This window comes from Euprymna scolopes, chromosome 25 (assembly GCF_053919585.1).
Source record: "Euprymna scolopes isolate OS-2025 chromosome 25, ASM5391958v1, whole genome shotgun sequence".
Lineage (NCBI taxonomy): Eukaryota > Metazoa > Mollusca > Cephalopoda > Sepiida > Sepiolidae > Euprymna > Euprymna scolopes.
This window is the reverse complement of record NC_136506.1, coordinates 79,177,615-79,195,499: the sequence shown is the minus strand read 5'-3', so window position 1 is coordinate 79,195,499 and position 17,885 is coordinate 79,177,615. Positions and strand designations below refer to the sequence as shown.

The 17,885-nt window shown below is 35.6% G+C and overlaps 1 protein-coding gene across 1 annotated transcript in view; it reads left to right on the top strand.

Annotated features, from left to right (window-relative positions):
• Positions 1 to 17,513, top strand: part of LOC145247456 (uncharacterized) — a 55,171-nt gene extending 37,658 nt beyond the window's left edge. Inside the window, exons 5-8 of the mRNA XM_080109239.1 lie at positions 207 to 350; positions 4,964 to 5,058; positions 15,138 to 15,469; positions 16,774 to 17,513. Of these exons, the coding sequence (XP_079965365.1) occupies positions 207 to 350; positions 4,964 to 5,058; positions 15,138 to 15,469; positions 16,774 to 17,067 (865 nt within the window). The 3' untranslated portion in view covers positions 17,068 to 17,513. The remainder of the gene's footprint in view (positions 1 to 206; positions 351 to 4,963; positions 5,059 to 15,137; positions 15,470 to 16,773) is intronic.
• The last annotated feature ends 372 nt before the right edge of the window (positions 17,514 to 17,885 follow it).

Below are 17,885 nucleotides of genomic sequence, written 5' to 3'. Positions count from 1 at the left end.
TATTTATTTTATTTTTTATTTTTATTTATTTTTATTTTATTTTAGTTTTTATTTTAGTTATTTTTGTTTCAATTTGCTTATATTCGGTTTAATTTTCTTATTTTTGGTTTAATTTTCTTATTTGATTTTTGAACTTTATTTGTCATTTTTATTTTTATTTTTTTCTGAGAATTCCAAAATATTTTTTCCTATGACAAACATTGTAGCACTCTTGAAAATCCGTCCGAAGTGGCCCCTGTGAAGGAAGAATCTCCTCAAACACCCAAATTAGAAGACTATAAATTGAGTCACTACACGTTGGTTCAGTTGCAGAGTCCGAAGGTGCCTTTAACTCAACCTTCTATGGAACGGTAAACAAACATTTAATCTTTCCCTTCCAAAAAATTGAGCAATGCAATTTCAAAGTAAATTTGGTTCTTATCCAGATTTCAACTTACATGGAAATATATATATATAATTCTTTGATTCTTGTCACAGAATGAAAATATCATATTCCAAAAGTCATATCATAAATTGATAAAGTAGTTTTATTTATTTTTTTATATAGGGTGGAACGATAAAATTGTCGCCATAGAAAAGACAAAATGATTTGATGAAAACCGGTTTTCTGTTTTTTTTTTTTTGGTTTTTTTTGCAGACCATGTACTAGTTAGCCAGTTGTGTACAAATCCCAAGAGCGATAAGAGCCTTCTATCGTGTTTTAAGTGACACAATGTTCAACGAGTGAGATCGACGATGCACCGCTGTACAACTCATGCTCTCTATGAGTCAAGTTATGACAACAGGACCATTGCCAGCACCATCAAAATGCAAATCCGGATGGTTCAACACTTGAGGGCACAGCTCAACGAAGTTACTGGCCACGGTTATGGTCTTTAGTGTGGTTTTAAGTGAGGGCCATATTATGCCACCTCACATCTTCAAAGTTGGCTTGAAAGTCAACACCAAAGTGTACTTGGATGTGCTGAAGAGTGTAGTGATCCCTTGGTGCAATCACCTTGGGTGTGGCAGCAGGATTCGATATTGGCCCACAAATCCAAAGAGACCCAGGCTTGGCTTCAGAAGGAGTGCTACGACTTTGACTCCTTCTTTTACTGGCTCCCTTCCTTTCCCAACCTGAACGCACTGGACTCATTTGGTCACATGTCGAGAATAACACCAAATCAGTCTGATCAGTGCCATCTGCCAAGTATTCTGCCGAGCTCCCACCGGCACTAGTGGAAAAGGCATGCTCCCAGTTCTGGATTAGTATTGAGTCTGAAGGTGACTATATTGAATAGATGTCAGCTCTACTACATAATCAAGTTACCTGAATTGATTTTTTTCAAAAAAACGTTTTAAAATAAAGCTGTAGTGTTTTCTTTAGAGCGACAATTTTAGCGTTCCACCCTGTAAAATCTTTCTTTTTTTTTTTTTTCTTTTTTTTTTTTTCGATTTTTAACAATTGTAATTGTAAATTGTAACATTACAAGACTGATTTTGATCTTTGTAGTTCAAATTGAGTTGTCTTCTCCTTTATTAAACATGGCAGTTCAAAACACAATGTCTTGCTTCATCATAGAATTTGATTTTCTTAATTTAAAAAGGGCTATTTAATCAATTTACATAGTTTTTGGAATATGACAGAAGACAACAATGTTGTAGTCAGTTTGGAAGCAACCCTGTGGTATGTTGTTCCAAGATGAGATACTCTAGGAAAAAAAAATTTGTTCATGAAATAGAGTATGAGGCAAATGGGGTATCACACTTTTCATCACCCGTTTGTTTGTTTTTTCTCTGATTAGCATGATATCTTGGCTTGCCTTGGCACAACGGTTCCATTTTCTAAATTCTATCCGTTCTCTTCTCTTTCTGTTAGTTATTGTAAAACATACCCAAATCTCATTCTTTTGTGTGTGTGTGTGTGTGTGTGTGTGTGTGTGTGTGTGTGTGTGTGTGTGTGTGTGTGTGAGGTATCAATAAGTTTCCAGACTTTTTTGTACAGGCATTTAAAATTGTCGGAGACACTTGAAAATTCAGTCTGACCAATTTTTATGATTTCAAGTTCAAATGAACAGCTACATCGGGAATTGGAATACATTCTACTAAAGCTTGATTGTCACAGCTGGTGAATTTCAAAACTGCAATCTGAGGACAATTTAGAAAGATATGCAATAAAATTCCATTTTAAACTTGGAAAAAATCTCACAAACATATGGAATGCTTCAGACAGCTTTTGGACCATCTTGAATGAATTGAGCATCAGTTTTTGAGTGGCATAAGAGATTCAAGGAAGGCAGGAAGTCTGTGAGAGAAGTAAGGAAGTCAGAACACCAGAGTTGATTAATCAAATAAAGAATTTTACGGCTAAGGACTGTCATGTGTCTATAGAGACGTTAAGTGCACAGTTTGATGTCAGTGTTGGAACTGTACGCACTATTATTCGTGAGGAACTGAAGACATGTAAGATTTGCAGTAAGTTTGTCCTAAGCCTGTTCACTTACAGAAGATCAAAAAGAAAGATGCCATAAGAGCAGGGAGATCAATTCAGATCCTGCAGTTCTTTATGCTCTGGTGACCTTCGATGAAAGCTGGATCTACTGCTCTGACTTAGAAACTAAGAGACAGTTCCCAATGGAAGCATGCTGGCTCTCTCAGATCTAAGACCAGACAGAGCAAATCCACGCAGAAACTTACAATTATCCCTTTTTTTGACAGCACAAGCATGATGTACATGCACTGGGTTCCCACTGGGGAGGCAGTCAACAAGGAATACTATGTTGCGGTTTTAAAGGAGTTCAAAAAGAGATTCTGTGCGAAGAGGTTAGCATTTTTCAAAATTGGGTCAGTGGCATTTTCACCAGAACAATGAACCAGTCCACAACTCCATCCTTGTCACACTATTTGACAAAGATGGGCATCAAGACAGTTCCTCACCCTTCCTATAGTTTAGACCTTGCTCTCTGTGGCTTATAGTTATTCCCTAAACTCAAGGAAACCCTTAGAGACTGCTGTTATGAAACAATTGAGGAGATGAAAGAGACTGTGACGAGAATCCTTGACATGCTCACACGAGAGGAATTCCATGGGGCCTTCCAGAAGTTGCTGGAACGGTACAAGTGCATTGCAGCTGGAGGAGATTACTTCGAAAGGGGGCTAGAGTCTGTGTACATGCTCAATAAAAGTCTGTAAACTTATTTAAGACACCTCGTATGTGGACTTGTGAGACTGACAAGCTATCACTATGTTTAGAAGTATATGACTGCTACAGCCCAAAATTTATTTGCCTAAAGTTTGTGTAGTAGTTAGTACATCATGTTTTGAATGATATAGGTTTCTGTGGTAAGTTGTGGCTCTAATTGTATCTCACTGAGGGCAGCATAAGTACTCACTTATATAAATAACACAAACAGGTGTCTGGCTCCCAAAGAGGAGAGGTCCTGGATATGACCTTAAACTATATCCGATGGTCTAGAAGTGTAAGCCATGTTTAGTTTCAGAACAGTTTCCGATGGTTCGTTGTTCTAAACAAGTCTTCAGAGGTGACTTGTTTGCAGTAGACAGTTCCACAGAGCAAAATATTCTTACTGTGTCGAGATGGAAAAAAACATGTGAAATTGCTACAGAAAAGGTTTAATATTTATGGAGCAATTCCGGTTTCTGATTGGTTGGTAGCAGAACGTGAATTAATTTGATTCGTCAGTTCCTTGCAGCATCGTTTATAAATAGAATCGTCCGACTGTGTGGGATCATACCCCATTCTACGTCCAAAATATTGCAACAGATGGTAAGGCCCCAGCTTGCGGGCTTTGGGGGGTGTGGAGCCACCCCTTAATTGCCATTGCTTTCGGGTCCACTCTGACCCAGAGTGGTATTACCTGTTAGGGTTTCAACTATGGGTTAAATAGAAACCGATCTGAAAAAAAATATATATATATTCTAGTCAAAAAATTTTGTTCAAAATAACTGGATTTGGCATTAAATAACCTGAAACGGGTTGATATGCCATAAAACAACCAACCAACCCAAAGACGACTTTTTGTGATTGGTTGAAGTCCGATATAGGTAACTAATTGAGATTGAGTATTTTAATCCAATTAAAATTAAATCTGTAGCTCTACTATAAAAGAAACTTCTTTGAAATTTCCCACATGAAGATACTTTATGTGCCTGGCAGTGTTCTTCAATAGGTTTTGTATCGGAATGTCTTTGATAAGTATCAATAATCGAAATAATCTGCTGAAAGAAGGAACAGGCGATTTTAACCAAGATTAACACCTTATACAGCCTAACATCACGTGCATTTGAGAAGTTTTATTACCACACAAGTCGGAAAGCCTGACATATAAAATCAACAGTAGGTTCTTTGATATAACAGGAGTGCATTCGAAATGAATGTTTCTGTTTAAGTACAATTGCACCATAATGCATGACTTTTTCATTTGAAACTTAAATTCAAGCCATTATCATTGCACAAGCAGTAAGGTCAGGCGTATAAAATCAACAGCAGGTTCTTTGATATGACAGTGCGTTTGAAATTAATGTTTCTGTTTAGAGCACAATTGAAGCACGATACTTGACTTTTGCCCTTTAAACTTTAGTGCAAGCCATTATATATAAAATAATTTGATAAAATCAATAGGTTCTCTACGGTGCAATGTAGACTACTAAGTCACTGTGAGGAGACATGTGAAACTTCCTCTCCATGCACCACGGTGGGTTCATACTGGAGCAGGCAATGAACTGATTTGATAGAAAAATAGGTGATTTCACCAATTTTAATGACAATAAAAATATGGGAGAATGAAACATTCGTTGACCATCATTCAATCCCGGGCAACGTCGGGTCTTTCATCTAGTATTAATATTTCAGAGGTTGTTTCTCTAGCACTACTGTTGTTTCTGAAACAAGAAATCCACAGAGTAATGTGTAAATAATATTTAAACTTTTATTTTTTTCATGATGGTTTGTGAAATCTTCTAGCATTGCAACCCCGAAAGTGTTTCAACATGATGGTCTGTTCATGTCCCCAGGTGTGTGGGGCCAAATGCCACCCCTGTACACACCAGATGTGATGAGTAAGTATGATATAAATATTCATTCTTCCTCCCTCTCTCTCTCCCCTCTTTCTCTCTATGCCTCCCCTTCTTTCTCCCTCTCACCTCCTCCCCCTTCTTTCTCCCTCTCCCCTTTCAGCTCCCCCTCTCTCCTTCTTTTTGTTCCCCTTTTTCTCCTTTTATTCCCCTTTCTCTAACCTTAAATATATTTCTCAGATTCATACCACAAACGTCCCAACATCCATTAGAACAACTAATAAAAGTAAATCCAGAATTTCTTAACTGTTTGGATTTATTTGCTTCCCCACTGAGCAAATTAGGCACAAGGCCGTTTTTTAAAGGGGAGAGAGAGGGAGGGGGAGGGAAAAGGGGACCAGCTCCCGAGAGGTGGGAAATGGGAGCTGGATAGTAACTGTTGGTATGAAGGGTTGCCCCTACATTGACCAAGATCTGATATGTGGGGTTACCCCCACATATGGTCTTTGCTTGCAGTATCTGTCGGAACAGATAGTATTTATTTGCTCCCCCACCGAGCAAATTAGGCACAAGGCCAATTTTTAATGTGAGGAGTGAAGGGGGGGGGGAAAGGGGACCAGCTCCCGAGAGGTGGGAAATGGGAGCTGGTTAAAGGTCAGGCATGTGGGGTTTCCCCCACATCTGGTCTTTGCTAGTCATAGCTTGCAGTATCTGTCGGAACAGATAGTACACTTTGATCTTGTCACCCGTGCCGACAAGAATTTCTTAAATTGTAGTTTTTTTATCATTGTTTTAAGTTTTTGTCTATATCAAGTTTCTAACTTGGCTAATCTCTCTCTCTCTCTCATATATATATATATATATATATATATATATATATAAACTAAAACTCTGTAGATGTTCTTATTTACGAGGGCAGTTAGACACAAGGTTTTTTTTAATGTGGGGAAAATCGAGCTCTCCAAAAAAGGGGCGCTCTGGAGAGGAACAAAAATAAAAACTGTTTAACTCATGAAGGATGATCGAGGACATAAAAGATGCAGTGTAGCATCAGAACAGATACTACACTGTGATCTTGACCCGAAAGCCAGATTTGTATGATTGTTTGTCTTAGTGCACGATTGATGACCTCACAAAAGGAATGATATCACCCACTAGAAAAGGTTAAACATCAGGAAGAAATCCTTTGATATCATAAATGGTGCTATGTACGTGTGAGTCATGACGTTTTTGGTAAGATCATAAAAGACCATGTTACAAAATGTAGAATTATGCTGTCTCTCTCGGCACTAATCGATTCCAACGTTGTTTGCCATGGTTTTCTATTCTCATTCTACCCATATTGTTGTGACAGTTGCTGAGGGCACGATCACTGGTTTATAAGTATTAAAAAAATAAGCGCTAACTCATAAGAAAAAACACAACTCCGTACATTATATATAAATCAGTTGTGCTCTGAGTTTATTGATAGCTGTCTGTTGAGATATCTTTGTCAGTTGATTTATCAATTCAACTCCTCAACTGCGAAAACTGTCCAATCTAGTCAGAGCAGCAAATTATCAATTTCTACAGACTGAACTGTCGTAAATCTAAATCTAAATATATTAACTTCAGGATCAGAAATCCTATGTCCGGATTTTTTGTCTTATTCAGCCACTACCAGCTAAATTTTTTTTTTTTTTTTTATTTACACAGTGATCACCACTTATCAAGGCCCGAAAGCCACTCAGGGATAAGGGTTATTGCAAGTACATTACGTTAGTGTGGAGATTTGATGAAGTGTTTACTTAAGGGGGCGGTTCAGTAGGAACTTGTTAACATTGGACTTGAACACATCCAAGTTGTAGCCCGGTGGGAAGCAGGCAGACGGAACTGTTCCACAGGCGTGCAGTTCTAAGAAAGAAGCTTTGTTCATGGAATCCGCGTTTTGATTTAGGCACAGATATAGAGTGGGGGAAATTTTTCACAGTGGATTCAGCTAGACGGGTGTTTTTTGTGAAAGATTGGCGAGGGGTGGAGGCCAGAGATTGGAGTTCAGATGAGCACCTGCCATGGAAATAACGATAAAGCAAGGATAGGCTCGCAACGTCTCTTCTGTGGGAGAGAGGTTGCAGGGTAGAGAAAAGGGCATCCCCCACTAAGCCACAAAGTCTATTTTGTACTCTGTCAAGGCAGGAAAGGCTGTTTTTAGCAGCTCCTGCCCAGATATGGCAACAGTATTCCATCTTTGGACGTACTTGGCTTTTGTATAGATAGAGAATTGCATCAGTAGTGAGATATCTTCTGGAGCGGTAGAAGGACCCCACCATCTTTCCAGTGACCATGGCAACAGACTTGATGTACGTGTTCCATTTCAGATCAGGAGTTAAGGTCAAACCCAGAAGCTTGTCAAAACACGGGGCCTCACCCAGACGAGAGCCATCCATCACAATTGATGCCAGATGGGGATCAGAGCGTTGATGATGTAAGGATAGGAGTTTGGTTTTGGATGCATTAAAGGTAACCAGCCACATCTTCCCCCACAATCAGAGAGAGCTTTGTCATTTACAGCCTTTGATGTGTTGCTGTAGATGGTCGTGTCATCAGCATAGATGTCAACGAATGATTTAATTAAGTATGTGTTTAGGGAGGTCATTGATGTAGATCAGGAAGAGAGTTGGGCCCAGGATTGACCCCTGAGGGACTCCAGCATTTATATTGCAGGCCTCCGATTTTTGTCCATCTACCACTACTCTTATGAGCCTATCGGAAAGAAATGATTTAATGATTGAGAAAACATTTCCAGTTATACCGTAGCTGGAAATCTTGTGAAGTAGACCCTTATGCCATACCTTGTCGAAGGCCTTTGATATGTCAAGAGCAATTGCCCTAGAAAGGAAGCCTTTGTCAAGAGATTCACTAATCCTGTGGGATATAACCGTCAGCACATCTGCGGTAGATCTTGCAGAGCGGAAACCATATTGTGTGTCACTAAGGTTATTCCTGCTGAGGTGGTTGACTATTTCTCTATTTAATATGGATTCCAGCAACTTACTCATAACACACAGGAGACTTATTGGTCTGTACTGAGAGGGAGATGACTTATCACCTGAATTCTTAAATACAGGGCAAACTGATGAGGTCTTCCAGGGAGTCGGAAAGCACTTCTCCTTAAGGCAGCGCTTAAATAGTTTCGTAAGTATGGGAGCAAGTTCTGGTTGAATCTTTTTTAACACTATAATTGGGATGCCATCAGGGCCAGTTGCTTTACTGGAATCTAGGTTCTTGATTAGCTTGGCGACCTCATGCACGGATATTTGTATGTTACCTAGCTTGTTCTGTGTTATAGGAGGAAATATGGGGAGTTGATGGCCTTCGTCGCATAGGGTAGAATTAGCTGCAAAGTTCTTTGCAAATAGTTTGGCCTTGTCTGACGCTGACGAGATGACCTCTGGTCCATTGATAATGGTTGGGATAGAACGCACACTTCTGTTCAGGATCCTATTTGTTATTTGCCAAAACTGGTGGGAACCAAGCCGCTGATCAGCTACCTTGGATTTAACAGACTGGGCATATAGCTCTCTTGCATTTTTTATTACTCTTTTACAGTGGTTGCTGGCAGTCCTGAAAGCAGCTTTAGTCTCAGTGCATCTATTACGTTGGTAGCTATGGAAAAAGTGATACCCATCCTTTGTGTGTTTGGTGAATCATTTTTTAACCATTGTCATTGTTGTGGCCTTTTTTTTTCTACTTTAGACAGCTTAATTCCTTTTTTGTTTTTGTTTTTTTGTCTTTTTTCTTTTTTGTCTTTTTTCTTTTTTGTCAATTCCTACCGCTCTGGGGGGAGGGGGTCCATAGTAGCAAATGAAAAAAAAAAGTGAAGAACAGACTCTGATAATCACTCAAGCCATATGATCAATTGGGGAATGGGACGTTTTGGCTTGGCCGATTCAGCGTCGAGCACGCCAGTAATATTTTTATAAAGACTTTATAACTTTTTTATAAAAATGAAAAACAATATGAAAATATATCACTTTAATTGTTTTTAAGAAAAATCATGTTTTTACTAAACTCTTTCCAGTTAATTATTTTCTAATTAATTTTTTGAAGGATTAAAAACTTAAATTTTTTTTTTTTTTAAGTTCTTTTTGTTAAAATTTAGAAAAACAATATGGAAATATAACCTAATTGTTGACAACGGAGTGTTGTCTTTTTCGTGTTTAAACACTGTTCGAAATTTTTAATGTTTATATCAATTTAACTGTTAAGGAAAAATCATATTTTTGCAAAACTCTTTTTGGTTAATTATTTTATAATGAATTTTTTAAGGACTAAAAACTTTAAAATATTTTTTATTTTTTTAAGAAAAATATGAAAATATAATCTCATTGTTGATGACTGAGTGTTGTTTTAAATAAATATGGTAATTTTTAAGTTCTTTGGGTTTTTTTTTATTTAAATCAAATTAAATAATTTTTCTTCTAATAATTTTTATTTCAATTTTATTCAAATAAAAGAAATCTTCATTTACTGAATTCATTTTAAGAATTTAAAAAAACCCTTTGACTATAACGACGAAGCACTAATTTGATGTCAAATCAGCTACACTGGATCAGTCACGCCAAAACGTACCGAACCTGATTTACTGATCACTATGAAGAAGAGGAAAATAAAGTAGCACGATCATGCGATACAATCATCAAGTCTCTCAAAGACTGTCCTGTAAGGAACTAAGAGGCAGACAAAGAGGTGGAAGAACACCATCTGAAAGTAGACAGTGCTTGCACTGTGTGTCTCTTTCAGGAAAGCAGAAAATCAGGAAGGGCTGGAAGAAAACTGGTTGCCAGGTCATCTTTAGTGCCTCAATGGTCATCCAGACCAAGGAGTAGATGATAATGAAATGCTCATCTCCAAAAGGATGACATTTCTCATAATGTGAACAGTGATTCTATATGTGGATCAGTTATACTTGAGGCACCCCCAAAATCAGAAACAACTAAAAGGAGACATGTTAATTGATACCGGTTTCTTTTCTTTCCAGTTGAATTAAAAACAAAATAGAAACAAACATTTTTTTTTTGTTGTTTAAATTTTTGTTTGTATATTTTTCTTCATAAAAAATTTGTAACTTTTTTTTATCCATTTCTTTAGTTGACAAAACAAAAAATTTTGTAAAAAAAAAGAAACTGAAGAAAAGTGTGCTGATGTCTAACTAAAACGTGCCGTTTTGGTTATTATTCATTCTGGGGTACCTCAATCAACGAAAATTGATCCCTATATTATTATGACCCCAATGACAGGCCCTAATAAGATATATATATATATATATATTAGTGATGGGACGATTCCAATATTTTTTCCTAATTCTGGTTCAATTACTGATACCGATTCTTTATAAATCTTTAAATATTTAACTATAAAATGGTTATTTTGTCCCAATTACTGTAAAACCACATCTTAGAGGCATATATATATTTTCTCAAACGCAATACACTTGTGACAGGATGATCTATTGATTTTAGTTTTATTGGAAGTTTAAAATCAATAAATATTATTTTATTATTACGACCAGCATTGCAAGAATTTCAAAAAAAAAAAAATCAATTAAAAAAAGATAATTAAAGCAATCGTTTTTTGCATCAGAAAATAGGCACAATTTTTTTCCCGATTCCGATTAATCATCCAGAAAAAAACCACGTCTTAAATGCATATATATTGTAATAATATTATATGCAGTGTAATAATACATTTGTGACAGGGTTATCTATAGATTTTAGTTTTATTGGAAGTTTAAAATCAATAAATATTTAATACTTTTATTATTACTACCAGCAGTGGAAGATTTTTTTAAAAACAAAATCAAATAAAAATGTTAATTGAAGGAATCGTTTTTGACATTGGAAATTAGGCATAAATTTTTTCCAATTCCTAATTCTGATTAACCATCCCAATACTAATATATATATATATATATATATATATATAACTACATTTGCTCACATAAAATTAATATATGAAAGTATAAATTTATGCGTAAACTTTAAGTATTTACTTCAAAAGTGCTCAATACGTAGGTAGAGTTAGTTAGTAATTTATAAAGTATATATGGCGATTAAGCTACACTGAATATTCTGCGTTTCATCCACTCTAGGATTCTTCAGACATATGTGGATGAAATGCGGAATATTCAGTGTAGCTTAATCACCATATATATTTTATAAATTACTATATATATATATATATATATATATATATATATATTCCTTTATTATTCCTGATTTTCATAAACAATCACTCTGAATTGAATCCAAGATGGGTATATTTGCTGATGACACTACTATTCTTGACATGTGGGCAAAAAAAATGCACATATATCCAAACCAGTGGCTGAATCCTTAGAAAATGGCCTTCAGTTAGTAGTGGAATTCGGACGTGAAATAGATGGTAACATTTAATGTTACTAAAACAAAATGCCTTTCCTAAGAGCCAGGTGCACCCACATTTGGGCAGGAGCTGCTCGGCACGCCCTATCCTGCCTTAATAGAGTTCAAAACCGGTTTCGAAACCTAGTAGGTGATGCCCTTTTTTCCTCTCTGCAACCTCTTTCCCACAGAAGAGTCGTTGCGAACCTGTCTCTGCTCTCTCATTATTTTCGTGGTAAGTGCTCATCTGAACTCTAATCTGTGGTCCTCGCTTGCCAAACTTTAACAGAAAAACAATTGACGAGCTGAAACTACTAAGAAGTTTTCTAGGAACTTCTTGCATCATTATTAAGCAACCGGTAGAAGGAGCCCATCTTCTTTGCAGCAGACTATTATTAAGATTAAAAAATACCTGACATGGGTTTACTATCGTGTTCCTTCAGAATTCAAATAGAAAGTAATTTCTGGTTTGAATTACAGCTGAAAAGTAAACATTCAAGTATAATGGTTAATTTGTGCTTTTAAACGAAAGGAATGATTGTGTCTTTTTTCATCAGCAAAAATTAATAGTTGAAGGAGTAAATTTATGAAACTTTTGCCAGTGCTTGTGATATTTTAAACCAAAGCATTTCATCTGAAAACATTATGTATTTACATGTCTTGTTGAAATTAGTATAAATTACAAAAAAAATGATCCAGTTGAAGATGTGGTAAATGTATGTTTTAACAAAATATTATCCACAATTAAGTTCTAATTAAAAATGAGGTCTCTTTAGGAAAATAAGTCAGTTTGTCATACTGATTTTGTGGTACAGCTGTTTCACATTATCAAGTTATGAAACTCGATAAATTCTACTTGTAATTATTTTTCTACTGGATTATTTTTTGGAATTTTTACTAATTTTGACACGACACGTGAGCATGTACATTTCTGAATTTTTGAGATGCGGATTGGTTATGCGTATTATTTTAATTCTTCGGACTACTGTTCTCATCTTTAATGTCATGTTCACGTTTCGGTTGATGTAACCTCCAGCCTTCAAGTATCTTGTTGAACTCAGGAATGTTTCTGTCGAACTTGGGAATCTGGTTGAAATTTCGAACAGAACCCTTTATTTACTTGAAGGTTGGAGGTTACATCAACCAAAACAGTGTGGAAATGACATTCAAGATGAGAATAGCAGTCCGAAGAATCCAAATAATACGTAAGTATGTAATAATGTTTCCACCTGAAATGTGTTGGTTTAGAAGATCACCAATTTAATGTATCCTGTTGCCATTACAAGCAAGAAAAGTAAAGGGAAGAGCCTATCAGTGGTGATGGGACGATTTCAATATTTTTTCCCAATTCTGATACAATTATTGATTCCAATTCTTTTAAAATTTCTAAATATACAAGTAATGAGTTGTTGTTTTTTTGTTTTTGTTTTTTTGTTTTTTTTTTTTTTGTTTTTTTTTTTCAGATTACTGTAAAAATTCATATATCTGCATGTATTTTTACAAATGTAAATGTATGCTATAGATTTAGTTTTACCATCAGTTTAAAAATATTTAGCATGTTATCATTAGCATCATTGCTCAAAAGTTGAATTTGAATCAGAACCAAACAAAAAAGATAAAAGAATTGTTTTTTGGCGTTGGAAAATAGGCACAATTTTTTCTGATACCTGAAAAAGTTTTGATTAATCGTCCCCCACATTAGTACATGGTGTGATGATGTACGAAAGTGAAACCTGGCTAGTGAGGGTTAAGGACATGCGTTGCATGGAGAGAAATTATATAAGAAGGCAGACTTTGATCTGTAGTACAGGGAGATGTGTGCAAACTAAGGAACTTTGATGGTGTAGCCATGTTGAAAGATTAGATGAAAGTTGATTGGGTTAGTGGATATAGAACAGTTGAGGAAGCAGGGTCAGTAGGTAAGGGGAGGCCAAGAAAAAACCTAGGAGGAGATGAAAAAGCTAGACCTGGCAGAGATAGGTTAGTTTGGAAGTCAATTTCTAAAAGCTGTCAAACACATGCCAGTATGTGAAAGAGATGTTAAACACAATATGATTTTTTTTTTTTTTTTTTTTTAAGGTATACCTCGAAAATTTGAGAACTTAGCACCATATCACCATCCCAGTCCGACACATTATGATATTGGTGCTTCTTTGTTATTAGAGCCAAAATTGAAATATTGAATTTCAACTAAAACTAATGGTATCTGCTTAATTGTCATGTTGCAGTAATGAACATATCCAAAAATTATTAAAAAAACAATAAGAAAATTAAAGAAAATTAATTACTAATGAAAACAGTTTTCAAAGACAATTAGAGAAAATTGGAAAAAATAAAAAATAAACAGTATAAATGATAACAGAGGAGATAATTATTTTCATTAATAATTAATTTTCTACCTTATCGTTTTTTTTTGGGGGGGGGTTGTAATTTTGGGATATGTTCACTACTGTGACATGAAAATTAAGTATGATTGGTTTTACTTGAAATTCAATATTTTGATTTTCGAATTTCGCTCTAATAACGAAGAAGCACTATATTTTATAATTATTGAAATCTTTCAATATCTATATATCAATAGGATAGCATGTGCTATTTATTTTGTGTGTCATGCTTACATCTGAGTGACTGTCGTTTAATTGTTATGAACTTCCATTTTTTGTAATAAATAATTTTACCAATTCATAAGTTTTGGTTTTGGTTTCGATTATAGCTGAGGATGCTTAAGTCGTCTATTTTCTTTATAACTAGCATGGGTGCCCAGCGTTGCCCAGGTGTTTTGAGGTGTATGCTGAGCAAAACAAAAAAAAAAAAAACGGTCAGTTTTTTTTTAAATTTGACCCCTATTATGACCCCTCAAAATTTATTGTTTAGGGCTCAAATAAAGTTATTAAGTTACATCTATGTCCAAGGAATCTATATCTAAAATTTCACGTGTTTAGACCCAAAATTGTAGGAGGAGTTTGGTAGAGTTCTCAAAGGTCAAATCGTTGAATTTGGACTCCTTAACAGCCAAATTCCTGGCCGAAAACCAATCACATCGATTTTTCCAAAGCTCAGTATCCTGTATATCAAATTTCGAATCTGTAGGCTTAAAATTGACAGAGTTATTGCATAGGGAAATGTACACACACACACACTTTCACTTTTATATATATATATATATATATAGATATATATATATATAGAGAGAGATTTTATCAAAAATTCTTCATAAGTTTTGGTTTCAGTTTCAATTTTGATTACAGCTGAAGGAACTTAAGTTATATATTTTTTTTCATAAGCTTTGGTTTCAGTTTCGATTCAAGCTGATGCACCCAAGTCATATGAATATATTTTTTATTTTTGAAATTGCAAATTTATAATATATAAAAATCAATATAACATTAACTCTATAATATGTATGAAATCTGCAAGAATTAAAATATCATATTTAAGCGTATTTTATGACCGGGCTTTACCAGGCGTCCCCGTTAGCTTAGATAAATACTTTTGCAGTTTTAACAAAAGAAAGCTACAATAATATCAGAGCGTCTCCATTTACATTGAACATCTACAAAATGCCAACATTAATATATTATATATGAATGAGTCCTTTGTTGAATTTCCACCGGTCGCACTAGTTTTCATTATTGCTTTTATTTCTTTGTCTCATGCCCAACAGTGTTCTACAAAACTGCATTGTCATAGCCTTCAAACACAACTCTTTATTTATTTTTTTAGATTCAACATCATCTTGTTCATTTCGTTGGCCTGGATCGGCTGCATCTACAACTCAAAATAATACCTCAGTCCGAAGTAAAGAGATCCGTAAGAACCTACAGAGAGAGTTGAACATAGACAGTGAAGATCAGGACATTCTCAACCAGTGCCCGAGGTGGCCGGCTCTGAATTCCGTTACGCTACAGAATTTAAGCCTGGAAATGTACCAACTTCCTGAGACACCACAATCAGCTATCAAACCGACGCCTCGAACACCCGCAGACTTTATAGTCAGCAAGTCTAAAGATTATTTGAACAAAGATTTACCTCTACCTCCCGAATTGAATCCGAAGGTAAAATCCTTTAACCTTGCACGTGTTAACCCCCCCCCCCTTTTTTTTTTATTTCCACATAAACTAGTGAAAACTAGATTGCTGGATGCATCTGTTTGAAGTACGAAGGATGTTCCAAAAGTAATGTCACCTATTTTTTATTCTGCTCGAATGGATCAGAGGTGACTGCAAATTACATTGTTATGATGGCTGAACTTATGCATTCATAACCTGAAAGTTTCACCTCTCTGTTGTAGTTATTGACAGTGTGAGACTAAGAAAGCAACCTCTGTAATAAATGTATGTCAGAAGCAGAGATGCGTCGTTGAATTCCTCCATGCAGAAAAAAATTTAACCGATCCACATTCACCAGTGCCTGTTGAATGTTTACGGAGCCGATGAAGTTGATGTCAGCACAGATGGTGTTGTTGATTTCAGAGTGGCGACAGAGATGCGAATGACAAAGAGAACTCTGAAGTTTTACAGTTGAGGCATGAAAAGAGGCTGCCAAAATGCATGGAGAATGTAGAAAAATAAATTCTGAAGCAAAAAAGGTTGCTCATTTTAATAGTACCACTCCTGTCTTAGTAACTCATTAATAGTTTTTGAATTGAAAAAAATATAGGAGGCCTTACTTTTGGAATGATTCTTATATTTTGTTTTTATTTACATTATTTACCTGTTTTCCCATTGGTCCTTACACAGCAAAGACCGAACCTTTTCCTTCTCTCTCTTGTTCTGTCTCTCGCTCCCCCTTTTGTTCTCACTCTCTCGCTCCCCCTTTTGTTCTCACTCTCTCGCTCCCCCTTTTGTTCTCACTCTCTCGCTCCCCCTTTTGTTCTCACTCTCTCGCTCCCCCTTTTGTTCTCACTCTCTCGCTCCCCCTTTTGTTTTCTTGCTCTCCCCTCCCCCCGTTTTGTTTTCTTGCTCTCCCCTTTTCCCCCATTTTGTTTTCTTGCTCTCCCCCCCCCCGCCGTCTTGTTTTCTCGCTCTCTTTCTCCGCTCCCCGTTTTGTTTTCTTGCTCTCCTCCTCCCACCCGTTTTGTTTTCTTGCTCTCTCTCTCTTCACCCCACGTTTTGTTTTCTTGCTCTCTCTCTCTTCACCCCACGTTTTGTTTTCTTACTTGCTCTCCCCCCTCCCCCATTTAGTTCTCCCCCTCCCCATTTTGTTGTCTCGGTCTCCCCCTCTTTTTGTTCTCTCTCTTCTTCTGTCTTTTTTCTCTCTTTCCCTCCCTCTCTCTTTCGTAATCTTTTTTACTCTTTCATTATCTTTTTCTATCTCCATATATATAAATAATTCTTTGTTTTTTTCTTTCTCTTTACAGTTTCAGTCTCTTTTTCATGACACGTCAATAAAAGATCAACCCAAACTCCCTTCCGAAGTACCTTTATCAGTCCAGAATACCAAACATGATCTCAGCACACCTCCCCCTCCTCCACTTCTTCATTCAACTTTTTCCAATTTGGATGAAATGCATGTTGCTGCCGAATCCGTCTTGAGTTGCAAAAAATCCAAGAAAAAAAAACTGAATTATTTCGATATAGACATACCCAGACCTCCAGAACTCACCGGAGTTTACGATTTTTCCGCAAGCGACAAAGAAAATTTCCACAAATAACTTTCTTTGAATTTTCGTTGTCTGCACATCATGATTTCCAGGGTTCGTACAGACTTGAAAAGTCCTTGAATTTTGCCTTTTGCCTTGAAAAAGCCTTATTTCTATTATTATCTTGAAAAATCCTTGAAATATGGAAAATGTTTTTAAAATTTCTTTAAAAGGCCTTGAAAATTGCATTCTTTATGTCCAGTAAAAATTTGTGTCAAAATATGAAAAATATAACCAAAATAAATACTATTAAATTATTTTTAAGTATTAATGGATCAAGCAGGGTTGGCTTCACTTAGAAAAGGACAGACTTCGGGCGACACCACTTTAATCTTCACTTGGTACATTTGAGCGGTTTTCACCATCAAGAGTGGGTTTTTTTAATATATTTACACAATTTTAATTAATCTTTGGATTGATGTTTTTATCTAAATAAATAAATAAATAAAAATAAATAATTTTTTTTAAACTATTTCAACCAAAGTTTTTAAGGGCAGAAACAAATATAAAATAACTGACTTGTTTGGATGTCTGCGAATATTTCGCTGATTTTTTTTTTTTTTTTTTTTTTTTTTTTTGTAGAGTCCTTTTCTTTCTTCTTTTTGTAGAGTCCTTCTTTTATTCTTTTTTTTGTAGAGTCCTTTTTTTTTCTTTTTTTTGTAGAGTCCTTTTTTTTTCTTTTTTTTGTAGAGTCCTTTTTTTTTTCTTTTTTTTGTAGTGTCCTTTTTTTTTCTTTTTTTTTGTAGAGTCCTTTTTTCTGTGTACATTTTAGTACAAATCAATATTTACTGAGTTATTTTTTTAAAAAATTAGCTTTAGCAACAATGCAA